The sequence below is a fragment of the Diadema antillarum genome, unplaced genomic scaffold (assembly GCF_040938485.1).
Source record: "Diadema antillarum isolate AM-2024a unplaced genomic scaffold, OU_Dant_1.0 seq00000861_RagTag, whole genome shotgun sequence".
NCBI classification, from domain to species: domain Eukaryota; kingdom Metazoa; phylum Echinodermata; class Echinoidea; order Diadematoida; family Diadematidae; genus Diadema; species Diadema antillarum.
In genome coordinates, this window is record NW_027271731.1 from 735,599 (window position 1) to 752,114 (window position 16,516).

Below are 16,516 nucleotides of genomic sequence, written 5' to 3' on the forward strand. Positions count from 1 at the left end.
AAGGAAATATATGTCGTATACAGAGCCGTGCTGCATACATATGCAGAAGATGCAGCATTTCCATTTGAATGCATCTTTCTACCAGTCTTTCTTAACCAGTCTCGCTACCAGCCTCTGAAGCGTGTTTCAGTTCATCTTTCGCATGGTTATTTCAGGTTGGAGTCTCAAAGGTCAAAGGGTCAAAATACATGTACTTCTACTTGCAACTTTGTAATATAGCACTGACCAACATCATAGCATGAACACTTCCATTCCTCTTGCTATCATTGACAATAAAGCATGTAAACTGAAGGAAAATGTTCTCTCTGCACAAGCCACAATGCCTCATGGGTCATGTCAAATATAAACAAAAAAGTAAGAAGACTTGCTTACTGAGGTCACTTACAATTCATGAAACCACCTCACCAGGGAGGTGGCAACATCAGAGTTACTCAACTGTTGCCATGGCAACTCATCATCATCATCATCATCATCATCATCAATTACTGTTTAATTAAATCACGAAGTATGTCATCCTGCTTCTAACAGGGAAATACAAATGGGTCATCCATATGTGTCTACTTATGTAGTAGGAAATAAAGTGAACTGTTTGTGGTACAATTCATCTCCATAATTACATATGACACAAGGAAAAGGACTGCCAGTGAATCCCATGATCTAATACATGTTGCCAATTTGAGGCGTGCACTTTGTCTTTTCTGATTAAAGGTAAAATGAAATGCATCATCATCACTGGGATGCACAAAAACAGACTCACATTACCTGTTTTTCTGTCACTAGGAATACATGTCCACATCCTCCTAAAATTCTTTTGATATACAAAGATCATGGTTGACGTCTATTCTGAATTTCTTCCTCGCTATGTCTGCTCAATACAAAAAATGTAAAGTATGTCAAGATATCGCTAAGTCTGCTTAATACAAAAAAATGTAAAGTATGTCAAGATACTGCCCATTTATCTGCAATTGTAGCACCTCTTCAAGATTTAAAGGGTGTGTACAGTTCTGGTCGAGGTGAAAATTTAGGCTTTAATATTTCGCAAGATATTCAGAAACCACTCTATGAGATGTTAAAGAGCATGCAATTCTAAGGGGTATCAAAAGTTTATTTGATGAAAATCCATTTTGAAATGGCTGAGATATCTAAAAACAAGGTGAAACAAAGAGATCCTAATAAAAGTGGGGCATGTCGCCATTTATTGTTATCACACTTGTGGATATCTCGGCCATTTGAAAACCAATTTTTATCAAATAAATGTTGAATCCTTCTTAAAATTCCATGCATTTTCATATTTCATATGAGGTTTCTCACTATCTCACTTAGGAATATTCAAAACATGAATCCCCACCTCAACCAGAACTGTACAGTCCTTTTTAATTCCACATTGAAATACAACACATGCTGCCTAACTACTCAAAGAAAGTTGCTTTTCTTAAGTAAAACAAAAAGAACTCTGTCTAAAAAGGAGTTGTTATAATCATTAGCCATATACCCACACTCATGTTAACCCGTTCCGTATGGGGCCCTGGTGGTCTGCGTAGTGTAAAAGTGGAAATTTTCGCGGTGTTGAAATTTTCGCGCATTTTGCGCAACCAGAAACTAGCGCGAAAATAAAAGCATGCAAATATTTTTGCTTGCCATACATTCTTGTGCGTGATGTCTTGATTCCGCGGAATTAGAAACACGCAAAGCTCTTCTTACCCGGCCAAGCGTGAAAAATTACTCGCGCAAAAATATCCACTTTTACAGTATTAAGTCTATGAGGCATTTCAGAGTTCAGTATGGAATGGGTTAATTTGTGCACTCTCTCCATATGCTGTGCTAAACTTTTCAGCACCATTTTTCAATGATCTTATTTTGTATTTTTAGGTATACACAATATAATCTGTGTCTTTTGGTGCCATGCTGTCTTCTCAGCTTACATGCATGCATCTGTACCTACTTCAGCAAACCACAGTATTTCTACTGAAGGAAATTTGAACTGGAATGGGTGTGACTATCTCTCACAGGGTTATAGCCAGAAGTGCAACAAAGTGCAATCACAGTGCACTAAATGAAAAGCAGGCAAAAGAAAATATGAAATAAGAATAAAAATATGAAACAATAAAAATACACAATAAAAACACAGAAAATATGAAAACATGCTCAACAATACAAAATCCATCTTTTTTTTTTTTTGTATACACACATATATAAATATTGCCTTGATTCACTGCAAACATTTGATTGGTTTAATATCATAAAAAAAGACCAAGCAAAATATACATATATTCGGATATATTCGATGCACTATTACCCTGTCTTAATCGGAGGTTGAAAAAAAAGAAAAAAAGTCAAATACGAAACTACAATCACATACCATGACAAGTGTAAGACTGGTGGTTAAAGAAAGAAATATTACTGATGTTGTCTTTTCTTTTCTTTTTACTTCTATTCAGTTTTTCTTGTCTGTGTGTAAAAGTGAACATAATTAACAGTCCATCCAAGCAATTACTATCTTTAGACATATACTGACTTTACGGGCACAGAAATCCTGCATAAGTGGACATTTTTGCATGATAGATATGAACAAACTCATCTCTTTTTTTTTTTACAGTGTTCTTATATGAAATGTACGTACACAAATAAGGCCATTTGTACGTTTTGTTTTGTTTTTCTCCCCAGAGCCGTCCCCCTTTCAACAATGAAGCTCAGGTATTAATTACAGAGAGACACTTCCACAAGCATGTTGCTGGTATTCTCATGTTTCATACAGATGTAGCACATACATCAACAAGTTTAAATGAACTCATTTTAATCGCCCTCATTGCCATATTTTAGAGAGAATTAGGGAAAAGCAAGAATAAGAAAGCTCATATTTTGGGAGACTGAGGGTGTCACACATGTCTGTGCTCCATAGAAAATTGTATCTACTTGCTATCAAACGACTTGTGTTTCAAAGGATTTTACCAGACTAGCCCATGTGGGAAAATACATTAATACCTTTCTTGATAGGCACGAAATAGTTACACATGCATGTACACATATACTTGATTGGGTATGCAGCTTAACAGATACTATATACAGTATGCTGTAGTCTCAAAGTGGCATTGATCCCAAGTACAGTGGGAAACTTAGATTTCCTACCACCACAATCACTGTAGAAATGTAGAAACAGGGTGGAAATGTTCTGATTTTCAAAACATTATTCAGTCCATCTATCTTTCACACCATAATCCCTCTAACACACATGGGAACTCCCTGGGATAGGAGGATACTTACAACTGTCTTCATGTGATTCTCGTATAACACAACATTCCTTTTAGAACATACCAGCTACTCATTACAATTGTACTTTGTCCCCCCAAAAAATAAAATCAATTCCATGCCTCAAGCAATACATGCAAACTCCAGTGGGCGATACTTTCTTCTTTGATTGGACAGAACAGTAAATGTTTTTACATAACTTTCACATGCTCTATTAAACTGATAACGTATCCCCCTTTCTCTTACAACACATGAACAAAATCATTCTGCATGAAATCCCAATATGACACAAAAGGTCATTGACAACTCACAAGATAAATGATTCAATTCTTGAAATGTGTCCAACATTAGCACCTAAATCCAGACTGTGTTGGGTATCAGCAGAACGGTCACATTACAATGACTCTCATTTCTTCTGCTTTACTGTTCTTCCTTTAGAGCTCATGGTCATTGTTCATAGCTCACCAAACATGTTCATTTTTCTGTAACTTTGAGTACTCCCTATGCCATATGCATTACAGCTTTTAATTTTTGTGATTTTTTTTTCTTCAGAAATAGCGGTTTCAACAACAGAAATGCAACACTGTATGCAAATTGCAAAAATGCAATTCTAAGGGCGGAAAATTGTTAACTTTTCTCCTGAAACGGTATACATGTACTTATTTCTCAACGTAGTCACTGTGGTTCTCTGTCACGAATTCAACCACTTGCAAAATTGTTTTAGGCAGTCTCTATTTGCAAAATATATGGCATATACAGTAATTTCCCTCCATGATTTGACAAACAATACATGTACACAGTTGGGACTGATATCCGACTGCAATACAAGACAGAACTATGTACAAGGGGACAAAAGCACACACAAACAAACACATACACACACCTAAGAACATTAACATACAAAAAAATGAACAGAATACAATACTGTCAAAGATTTCATTTAACTTTCGCATCATTTCAAGCTGATACAAACAGGGACGGCATTTTAGTTTTTACTGATTAGGAGGAGGGACAACTATATCAGTTTTCTCATGACCAAGGCAGGAATTATTTCATCTCCTTCAAACAGCAGACTTTCCTCAAAATGCAATTCGACTCCATGTTCAAGTTCACTCATTTATAGAGTATGTAAACTGAGATGACCAGATAATTGAAGTTTCAACGTTTTATTTAAAAAGCAATCACATATATTATATGCAAACCATGAGGCAATGATTTCATTCCCTCACAGCTCTCCAATTTGTTACAATACAGAAATATTATTATAATTATCATGCTCTTGGTTAATCATTTAGCAAATGCAATTGTCCCACCCCTACAAGTCATTTTTGGTGTGTCACTACAAGACTGCAAGAAATTTATGCAAAGGAATAGCAAGTCCTAATTTTTCATGAATCAGGACTTCCCGACAATTTCGTGAGTTGTCAAATTTGCAATCACGGGAGTACAGCAATAGACAAAGAAGTATAGAAGCGCACAGTGCATTAGTATCAAGATCATAGTTAATATCAATTTTTGTGTGTTGTCATATTCGCTAACAGCATCCAACTCACGAAATTCGTGAAAATGAAAACTCTACAAAATGATGTGGTAATACGCAGGTATATACAGCATCTTAGTCTTGATTTAATGTCAAAAAAAGAGGAAATTTGACGAGGATTTTTTAAAGAGTTTAATATGATTCTTGTGAAGTGTTGACATAATCACCTTTGCCAATTTGAGTATTTGGTTGCAACTGATATCACAGATTACCGGTAGTGAAAACATGACAAACCATAAAATTCATCCGATTTTGATGAAACCTCTCCATATCTGTCCCATTCAACTCTTTTCAACAAAGCAAACTTGAACACAGAAGGGAACTTCACATTAAATGTCACAGCATTTTTGGGAAACTCTTTTGCAAGCCTGGAGAGAGTACTTGAAGCCAAGGTCTTTGTATAAATCCTTTAAGAATTACAGTCATAACAATATCTCATTTCCATATTTTTTTTCTTTTATGACTCTCACTGCCATCATGACCGCGTAGATGTCCATCTGAAATAAACTTGTCGGTAAGACTTCAAATTTCTTCCGTGTTGAACGTTCATTGCATCTTCATATTTCATACAAGTTACAAACTTTCTTCATCATGCAAGGTGAATAATAAACAGATTTACATTTTACTAGTTGGTATTTCTTCTTTTTCTTTTTTTAAATGTGCCGCATGCTAAATTTGTTCTACAGAAAATATACACAATAACAATTTTGCAGCGCTACACACACAAAAAAAGGCAAACAGTCTCACGCACGAATGAATGTTTAACAAAACTGAAAGAAGCAAAATAATGCACACACAAATTCTGAAATGTTGATGGCCAAGTCTGCACAAAAGAAATCATTTGCAATCAATCAATGTTCACGGACAGGTCAACAACAGGCATAAGTTAACCAGTAATATCTAAGCGCATGATATGACAAGTCTACAGATGTCCCTCACTGTTCATTCTTCCCGTTTCTTTGCAAAACAAACGCTATATACATCTTCACTCCATCAAATTCCAATCTGTGAGAGACATCTGTACACAGATAAGAGTGGTATCAATTACAAGCTCACTGTCAATTCAAATCAAGGCTCTCTCCTGTTACAGTGTCCTGTTTCAACAGAGTCCAATATCCCTTTATATACTTCACTTCTGCCACACATACAGTACCAATACGTGGAAGTACAGTCCCTTCCCTATGTTGTAACACATCCTAGCATGATGAGATTTTGATTTTTTTTTCCCTTGCCTCAAGTGACAACAAACTCTTCACATTATAATCTATACTTTCTTGTTGTTGCCCTCAAAGGACAAGACATTTTACTCATTTTGCACAGAGGACTGAAAGGGGACAGGTAATAGTGAACATTTCCTTTAAACATGACTTTCCAAATAATTGATTAGAAGGTTGCATTGCACTGGACTAAATTACAGCCTTAACTCCAAAATTTCTATATTGTCAACAATCCAGCCTCATTCCAATTAGTTTCCTTTTTTACACAAAGCAACTCTAGTGACTACAAAAGAGAGAAAGAGAATACAATAATGGCACACGTTTGCAATATTGCTATCTGAAGGCTTAACCTTGAATGCAAAGACAAATCTCTCTTATAACCAAACAAGCTAGTAGGTCTTTCGACACACACACACACAAATTGTAATTCCTGCAGAGGTGCACACATATGAGGCGCGCTTTATACTCACAAAGATGAGGCGCACTTACTCACACATATGAGGCGCACTTACTCACACATATGAGACATCAGCTGAGCATTGGGCAAAAACTTGTCTCCCACCAATCACCTCCAAATGAAAGCAGAAGTGACAGTCTTGTCAAGTCCGTTCAGATTGCCCTACCCTCTGGGATTGACACTCACACTCAACAGGGGACGACGACGACCACAATGGGAGGAAACGATCCCTGATCAGCGACATGCCAGACTTCCAGACATTCCCCGAGGGAGGCCTACTTCTGGAAGATCTTGTTCTTGTTCTTGCTCCGCACGGCCTCCTTGACCAGCTCGATCTCTGCCCGCTGACGAATCTCGTCAAAGGTGTGCTCCTTCACCAGCTCCCCATTCTCAAACACCAGCTCTAGAAGATCCTGTATTAAATGAGGAAGGAGCGCATCAATAGAAGCCATGATGAGCTGATCATTGCCAGGTGATTTATTTGTGCCTTGCTTGCACATATTCGCAATCCTGGTCCTTTCATATCTATTTCTATGGACATGTTTGCGCCCATTACAAGTTGTTATGGATTTTCCTTAATCGCGCCAAAGCCCAGATGACTGCTACTCACTTCTATTGCTCACTGCCTATCTGGCTTGAAACACTCTGTGCTTCCTTGTTTTGTCCTTTTCTTTAAAAAATAGATGGAATTCTGTTTCAATATTCATCATTCTCCCTGTCAGGAGACTTTCTCTTTTTCACCTCCTTCTTTCAGCATGGACAAGGGATGCCAATGACAATAAGACAGTCAGCATGATAGACAACAAGCAATATTTGAGTATAAAGCTGTTCTCTCACAAAAAAAAAAAAATGGAAAAAGGTAATTTGAATTTGTCGGGAAAACTTGTTTGTATGATGACAAATTTATCAAGACATTAAAAATGAAGGCCTGACAGAACTGTCATGAGTCAAAAAAATGTCTGACAGACACAAGATTCACAGAGGCTGGTATGGATGCTGTCTACTAAGTTGTACTTGTGGAAGGAGCTTGAAACAGGAAAACAGTTTCCAGATTAATATATAGGCCTCGTAACATCCAACCAGGAGTTGTTGAAGATTGCGTCTTACCTTGTGGACATCGCCTTTGCCCTCTTCGATCGTCACCATCCTCCCGTTCTCCACCTGCAACGAGAGGCGGCCTTTCTTGGATTTCTTGCCTGGGTCTGTGATGGGCTCCTTGAACACATTCCTCTGAGGTGGTTTGGAAGGGTCATAGTGATACCAATGATAACATAGAGAATAGACTTGACTGGAATATTAATGTCACATGCTATACAATCTACTATGATGATAACAAAGGTATTACTATTGTCAATATTACTATTGCTATTTTGATGATGACAAAGATGATGGTGATGATGATGAAGATGATCATTATTATTATTACTACCATTCCTCTTCTTTTTCTTCTTCTTCTTCTCCTTCTTCTTCTTCTTCTTCTTCTTCTTCTTCTTCTTCTTCTTCTTATTATTATTATTATTATTATCATTACAATAATTATCATCATCATTATTATCATTATTAATAGACTACTATCATTATTATTATCATTATCACTATAGATACTATCATAATCAATACTTTTATGTCTACTACCACTATTACTGCTACTACTCTACTACTACTACTACTACTACTACTACTACTTCTACTACTACTACTACTGCTCCAGCTGCTACCAACAGCTACTGGAGGTCTTTTCCGTCAATTCATACTCACCGGTTCGCCATCAATGATGCAAAAGCTGCACTTGTAGGCACACTTCTGTGTGTCCCTGTTGTGCTTCTGGAGCAGCGAACCTCCGCTGCCAAAGGTCAGGTTCTCTGCGCTCCACCCCTGCTCCTTCATGCGCGTCAGGATGGCGTCGATCATCTCGTAGTTGATCCCGTCGCCCTGGATCACCCTCAGGTACGGAGGCAGCATCTTGTAACCCTTGGAGTTCTTGGAAGAGCCGAAGACTCCCTCCAGGATATTCAAGATCTTGACACAAAAGACAGTTGAAAGTGAAAGTGTTAAAAAATATTTGTGTCAAGCTCATATCTTCAGCGAAACAAACCAGAACCCATGTATGCTCTGGGAAGCCTCAAACATGACATGTTCTACGTTGGACACCTGCCAATTTGTCAGTGGTTACAACCCGAGTCTTATATTGTTGAGTTGAGTGTACAAATCTGCATGTGTGAGCATTTCAGTGCAATCCAGTCCATGCACATGTGTCATACCTGAACCAAAATATTGCTCATGTGGGTGAATAAGGTAAGAGTGAACTCCATGAATGAATCAGTTATGACCACCTACATTCTGGAGGTACCAAATCAGACACTCTTTGAGACAAAAAGAAAACACCAACAACGAAAAAATACCTGGGGCATGCTGTCAACTGAAGTGACTGTCATACCACCAGATTTGCATAGACCAATAAGTGATTTCACAATTTACTCTGTCAATTGGCACATTTCAGCCTGCTGCTATTACTTCATGAGGATTGTAAATTCATCAAAATTAATCTAGGGTTACGAGAAAAAGTGAGCAAATTATACAATATTGGGTTTGATGTGTTCAACATAGAGGAGACTTTGACCTTGTTGTTGAATCATTCTAAAAAGGGAGATTCACAAGGAAGACAGAAGGATTTCCTATTTGATGTGTTGCACTTGCTTCCTTGTCTGAAATCATGCATGGGGATTTTAAGGGGGATTTTTTTTTTTTTGGAAAAAAACAAACAAACAAACAAACCAAAATTCACAAACATTTGTGGACCCGAGGTCACACAGATATAACCCTGATTTCAGCTTCAGCTAAATCGGCACATCAGAACCAGCATATAACACTACAGGCTCAGATCTTGTATTCATAGGCACAGGCACTATTCTTAATTTGTTCCCTATCCCATTTGCATCTCTAAGACATACTGTATCATCCTACCAGCTTCTGTTTCAATATCTCATTTCCTAATTTAGTATAACTGTTACTTTGTATGTTTGTGTGTGTATGTGTGTGCAAGTGTGCCTGTCCATCTGTGTCTTAAAGGTGCTTGCTTGTTGGGTCTCCATTGCTTTATTCACAATATATGAATAAATCAGAAGAGAACATAACATTGATTTCATATTAAATTCATATGATTTCATGAGAGGATGATATAATATACTGCAAGGTAATTCTATTTAAGAGCATGTATGTCTTGGCTAGTTTCCTGCTGGATTCCACTCTTGTCCATTGTACGGTATCGGTGATGATAATGACCATACCTTGATGACCACTTCAGTGGGTTCTCCAGAGTCTGGCCGGATGACCAGGATGGACCCCGTCTCTCCCCTCTTGACCACTTGCTCCCTCAGCTCCTTGCCCCAGACCGTCTCACAGGCGTGGTAGACGTCGTAGCTGTCCGAGACCACGGCCACGAGACCGGTGGGGAACTGGTCCAGCATGTTCTTGAAGGCCTCTTTCTCACCCTCCTTGCCCCAGGATGTGATGGTGCTGCAAGATCATCCAAGTAAATTATTCCAATACAAGTGACAACACAACAGCAGAATAAAAACAATAAAACTCAAATACATACGAGCAAATCATGCTGCTTCCTATTTTGCTGTTCCTGATGCAATATTATTATCAGCGGTCCTCTATTCCTATGGCTTCTGAAATAAACATACAAAACAGATATGTATATGTGACCCTGCACCTCAAAACAAACAAAAAGTCACCAGACATAAATTTTTAGTTAAGATCATATTCTGAAAGAGGAGACTTTAAGCTTTAAAATGATGCATAACTCAAAACAAACGGACCCTCCTAACCTAGCTAAATATTGGAAAGAAAGCACAAACTCACGAAAAGTGTGGACTGAGAAAAGAGGCTCTGAAGTACAGTGTCTATTCAAGCGCTTAATCTTTACCAAACCGTGCTGGCTGTGCGATGAATGGGACAAAAAATAGGAAGTAAACCACCAGAGCAACAACAATGAAGGGATTATCAGATTAAACTGAAATTAAGCATGCCTCATTAACACATTCTGTCCATAATTAATGCTAACTTTCAAAGCAGTAGCACTATCCTTTCAAAAGTTATTAGAGTTGAAAGTGAAGAGTGTGGACAAGGTTTTTCAGAAATGAAAAAGGGATTCTAAAGACACACCTAATCACACTATTCTACCAAAAATGTTCGAGATAAACTGCTAAAAAAACAAACTTTCCTGCCCGTTTTATGATACCAAATTTTAGCATAATGTAAAAGAAGACCCGCTCTTTCAGAAAATATGAAAAAATCAAGTTCGGGTAGGTTGACCCATTTCACTTATTTTCAGTCCTCACGCAAAATCAATGTGTGCGACTTTATGTTCGTTTTAAGGTGCACGGTCACATATCTAACACAAAACAATGTATTACTGAAGCCATTTTTTGGATTTGCTTTTGCTTTGTTTGTTTCTTTGTTTGTTTTCAGTTTCGGTCTATACCTGTGCTCGGCTGCCGGGATGGAGTTGCCGGCCATCTGACAGCTGTAGTATGTCCTGGCCATTATGATGCCGGCTAGTGTGTCTGTTCCCTGGAAGTTCACCAGGTGGGCCGCACCACCAATGCCTGCCGTCTTGGTAGGCCAACAAAGAAAGAAGCAAAACCAAACAAATACGAGTCAGCATGGCAACAATCTTATCCACGATGCAGCAAAAAGAATACAATGGAGGATGACCGCGAAATCACACACATAATTATGTGAATTCGCTTGGATTCAGAGGAGTCTTCCTGTCTGATGGTCAAGCTTTCATGCCAGTGTGTTTGTTTGTTTTGTTGTTGTTGTTGTTGTTGTTTTGTTTTTTTTTTTGGGGGGGGGGGTGTTATGGTATTGGAACTCCAGCAGTCTCATCTGATGGTACTACACCAACTTTTGCATGTGACTGTCACAAATGGTACTCAAATGTTGCTCATGATTGTCACTACATTGGTGTTTATACACCAAACTTTACCTGTAACCTTTCTCACACTTTCCTTAATCTCTAAATTCTCATTTTTAAATTGAACAATTCAAGAGATGTACAGAGAATCCTGTGAAAGTAGCTGACAAGTTAGATTGTAAACACACTTATTACAGGCAAACACCGTTCTGTGGTAATATATTGCACAAAAAATAAAAACAAAAAACAAAAACATCACGATTCTATAGCATATCGGGCAATTTACATTCAATTACATGTCTATTGTCCACATTGGATGCAATTGTGGGTGACATACTGAAGACTCTAATGGCTGGCACTACCTGGTTGGTACAGAAATTATTTGAGAGATGCATCCTGGAAAAACAAAACAAAAACAAATCATCTGCACATATCTACCACTCACCTCTACACATGGCACACCCCTGAATCCAAAGTCGTGGAGTTTGAAGACAAGACCATCCATGTTGTCTGCTGTTTCGTTCAAGAAGCGAGCTATAAGCTCCTTCTGCGCCCTGGAGTTCGTGGCCACGGTGATAGGATACCACACTTGGACCAGGATTGTCTGGTGGGATGGAACATAAAATGTAGGTGAGCAACAGGAGATGAAAACAATTTCAGGTCACATACATAACTATGTCCCTTTATAATTACAAAAAAGGCAATAATTCAATACTGCAGTGCCTGTTCACAATAGCCTAAAATTCCCATCTTGCATGCACCCACCTGGCACGAAACCTCAGTAAAAATTACTTTCTTCTCTTTTTCATTATAATGCATCCTTTCTTTGTACCATTCATTCTGTTATGAAACTTCAACAAAACAGCATTGTAAAACATTTTTCTCTCTCCCCTGCCTTCTGGTGGCAGAAAACCAACTAAATGAGCTATAATTCCCAATGTCCTCTCCTTGACGTGTGTCATGTGCAATCCTACACAGCCTTAAAGGTCTTTTCACATTTTCCACGCAACCGTTAAAACTTTAGTTGATATTCTCAATTGCAATGCATTAAAGGGACTGTACAGTACTGGTTGAGGTAGGGATTCATGTTTTGAACATTCCTAAGTGAGAAAATGAAAAGCCTCTTATGAAATATGAAAGAGCATGTAATTTTAAGAAGGATTCAATGTTTATTTGATGAAAATTGGTTTTCAAATGGCTGAGATATCCAAAAAAGTGGTAATAATAAAAGGCGACATGCCACAACTTTATTAGGATCTCTTTGTTTCACCTTGTTTTTGGATATCTCAGCCATTTCGAAACCGATTTTCATCAAATAAACTTTTATACCCCTTAGAACTGCATTCCCCCTTACACCTCATAGAGTGGTTTCTGAATATCTCGCAAAATGTTAAAAGCTAAATCTACACCTCGACCAGAACTGTACACACCCTTTAAGGTCTAAGGATGTACTCAACATACACAGGGTAGGTCAGGTATATTAGCAGATAAATTATATGACCCTGTACTCAGACGTTATCAAATCGATGGTTATCACGTTAGCACTAGAAACAAATGTTTCCACCTCATTGATGGCAAATTGCACATGAATTGATCACGAAAATATTCAAGTAAATAAAAATGTGCATCATAACACTGTGTTGATTCTTTGCATTACCCTTGAGTACACTAGAGAAAACTATGTGTGTACTGATAGTTTCATCACAATCCCACTTTTATGAAGCATGGAATAAGTTATTCAGAAATTCAGCAAGGTGAAAGGAGTCAGGTAAAACCACTCTAACACTGCAGAAATATATTTTTTTAAAAATAAAAAATACCACTATAAAGCATACATAAGTATGAAAGAAAATGTGAAACCTTTCATTGCTATAGCTAACCAAAGAACCTCATTCTTCTGCAGATTAGTGCATTATGATTGAGCACAGTGGCCTCACCCAGAGATTAATGAACCTTGAAACATACCTCAAACCAGTTTGTGAGCCATGGGACCTGAGGATCTGTGTTCTCCACTGTGAAGAGGACATTCTTGTATGGAACCACCGTCCCCTCTGGAACTGCCTTGATACGGAGTGGAAGGTAACCTCCATGTTTCTGTCAAAGGGAATGATGTGCAGTGCAAACAATTGAACGAAGGCTGTTGAAACTTAATGTGCAACTTTAGTTTTTCCTCTCTTCTAAATGTGGTTAAATAATGTTTATATATGACAATTCAGGGTGGAGGCAGAGATAAAATAAAAAGAAGAGATTTACTTAAAGAATAAGTTGATATTTCAAGACAGAACACAAGAAGATTGCATGGTGCACAAAAACTATGCACAAAATGTGGGGTAATCATCTTTCTAGTTGCTTTAAAAAATAAGGAAGAAAAGCAACATCTATTGGATCATAAATTACAGAGACATCAATCAGTGATATCAGTAATATCGCTAGTATCAATCATAAGTAAATACCTAAAATTATGTGTAATAATACACACCCCTATTGTCTTCTAGCAAAAAGAACCTATTTGCACCTTCTCTTAGCTGGGACCTATGCTCACAAGGCATGCAATTACTTGACTCTATCCATTACCATTCTGATTCATAAACAGACATGGTACGTGTATATATATCATAATTTTGCAATAAGAGAGATAAAATTTGCAACTGAAAACCACGATCACAACAGAGAAATACAAGGTAAGCATTGCCTTTTCTCTGGTCAGGAGGGGGCAATATTTAGTAATGCTGTAAATTTTGAACATTTCAGGCAATTCACAAAAAAGTCAAACCTATTAAGCCACTCCAAAATATGGCATTTACCGTACCTGTTATGTTCATCACTTTTCCAATCTGAGAAAAGGGAGAGGAGGGGGAGTTTAATTTCTTCTCTTCTTCATTTCAACCCTCAATTTTGCTCTGTTTATGAGATGACAGAAGTACACTTGAACAAAAGAAATAAACATAAAGCAGCAAACAAACATTGAGGTGTCTTACCTCTAGGATGTACGTCCAGCCCTCTTCATTGAACACATTGGCGCCAAAGTGCAGCTTGTAAAAGTCCTTTGCCTCTGCAATTTTCTCGGCAGTGATGACTGGTCCGCAGAGCCACCTCTTCAAGATGTACTGGAGGCCGAAGAAGACGACTTCGGGGAACTTCCCACCCCGACACTCAAAGTAGGAGTAGACAAGAGAGATTCCATCGGGATACTGTCTGTGATGAGTGACCTGCAGGCGAAGAAGTGGATATTTCACTTGATGTTGCAGTTGCTGAACCTCTGTTTATTTCTAATCACTTTCAAACCAAAAATCTGTCTTATTGTTGAAATTACCAAACCCACCATGGCCATGGAAGTGCCTTATTTTTTTATGATTCAAAGAATTCAGAACTCTGTTACCTTTTTCCTCTTTTATAAACCAATAGAGAGTTTTACTCCTGCTGTTATTGGCCATTATGAGCAGCTCAGAAAACCTAAAAACCTTTTTCCTTTCACTTTCAGTAAAGAAAAAAAAATATTCCTCTAAATAGCCATAGAACATGTTACTCCTCAAAACTGACCAACATAGTGCAGGAATGCAAGAGAAAATAAGATTCTAACACATCTGAGCAGTTTTAGTTTCCATGAATTGGTTCATGTTTACATCTGACAAGTATCATAAGTATTTACACTTTAAATATCTCATTCAGTTCATCATCAAATGACAGTGGAAATGATCAATGATTTACACACTGTAAGTCAAAAGTATGCTCTTAATTCTTTGGGTGAATTGCAAGGGTACGGTCACGTTTTATGATATACTAAAACCATGGAGCTACTAACAGAGACGCTCCATGCTAAAACTACTAGTATACACAGCCCAGTCGCTGGTGGGGCTAGGTATACATGTCAAGTACCCAGCACACTTGAGCATGTTGGGTGTAGTACTAAGTAGCTAGTAGAGCACTCAGCTCTAGCTCTGTGAGGCTCTGACACAACAGGTAAGGTACATAACTCTTTTGTAAAAACAGACAGAAGCATGCATTTCACTGAAATTTATGTTCCAGTTGCATATGGTTAACAAAAAAAAATAAAATTCATTTTCACTTGAATGTTTAAATAATTTATAAATGAATGTTTAGCAGCCTACAAGCTACACCACAGCTGCACAGTACCAGTACCGTAGTTATGGGTACGGTAAACTCGGCATAGCAGTACGGGTCAACTCGGCCCCCAGCGCGCACGTTGTTCTATCTATGATGCATGCGCTGGGGGCCGAGTTTACCCGCTATGCCGAGTTTACCCATAATCGGCATAAGGCATAACTACGGTATGGCAGTAAAATTTATTCTATTCACTACTGATAAATATCTAATCTAGATCAACTGTGAGCCCACCTTGTAAGAGTCTGTCAACAGAAGGCAGTTGCCAAAACATGCATCAGATGAACCTGCCATGATGAAACACGCTCTCCAAGACCTAGACTCCACTCCACTGCACTAGTAAATTAGTAATCAAGTTAGAATAGAAGTTTCACTTTCTCTAGAGCGCGTAAAATTTACATGTAGATCAAGTCGAAAAACTAGATAGATCTACTTCACTTGGAAGTCTTTGAACCCAGTATCCTCGGACTCGGCAAAGCACGGCCACCAAACCACCACCTCCTTGCCTGGGACCTTGGGCTTGACTGAGTCAATAACTGTAATGTACAAAACAGTCAATGCCAAGATTCCGCAAACGGCTGCATGTACAATGTACGTGCATACACAGCCCACAGGCACAGGTGATTGGGATCCGGACCGCGGATCGCCCCGGAGCATTTGAGGAGACTCCGAGCGAGACTCCTCCCAAGTTTCAGGTCCGGACTACTGAGTAGACCTATATTATGATCACTGATGATGATATAACTTTGTGCAAACAGTAAAACGTTGCTGAATGAGCTGTGCTGCGTTGCGTTGCACTCTGAGTCTGAATAAGCTGGCGATAACGATGATAACTCCTTAGTCCCATACGCATAATACAGTGTCAGTGCCCCTCGCTTGGCCCTGGCCTGGCCCTGCACGTAACACAAGTGATTGCTATAAAGATGCTAGCCGCGTTGCGTTCGTGATCTTGACGTTGACCTCAGTCTCTGAGATGATGAAGATAAACACATCCGCCAGAGCCTTGTTTC

The 16,516-nt window shown here is 38.4% G+C and overlaps 1 protein-coding gene across 1 annotated transcript; it reads right to left on the minus strand.

Moving 5' to 3' along the window:
- Nucleotides 1-5,471: 5,471 nt before the first annotated feature.
- Nucleotides 5,472-15,857, minus strand: LOC139740581 (nicotinamide phosphoribosyltransferase-like). Its single transcript, XM_071651167.1, has 9 exons — nt 15,741-15,857; nt 14,363-14,593; nt 13,350-13,478; nt 11,830-11,988; nt 10,950-11,080; nt 9,748-9,976; nt 8,219-8,479; nt 7,568-7,690; nt 5,472-6,873 (listed from the first exon to the last, which is right to left on the minus strand). The coding sequence occupies exons 1-9, from the start codon at nt 15,798-15,800 to the stop codon at nt 6,736-6,738; spliced, it is 1,461 nt and encodes a 486-aa protein (XP_071507268.1). The 5' UTR covers nt 15,801-15,857; the 3' UTR covers nt 5,472-6,735.
- Nucleotides 15,858-16,516: the final 659 nt, after the last annotated feature.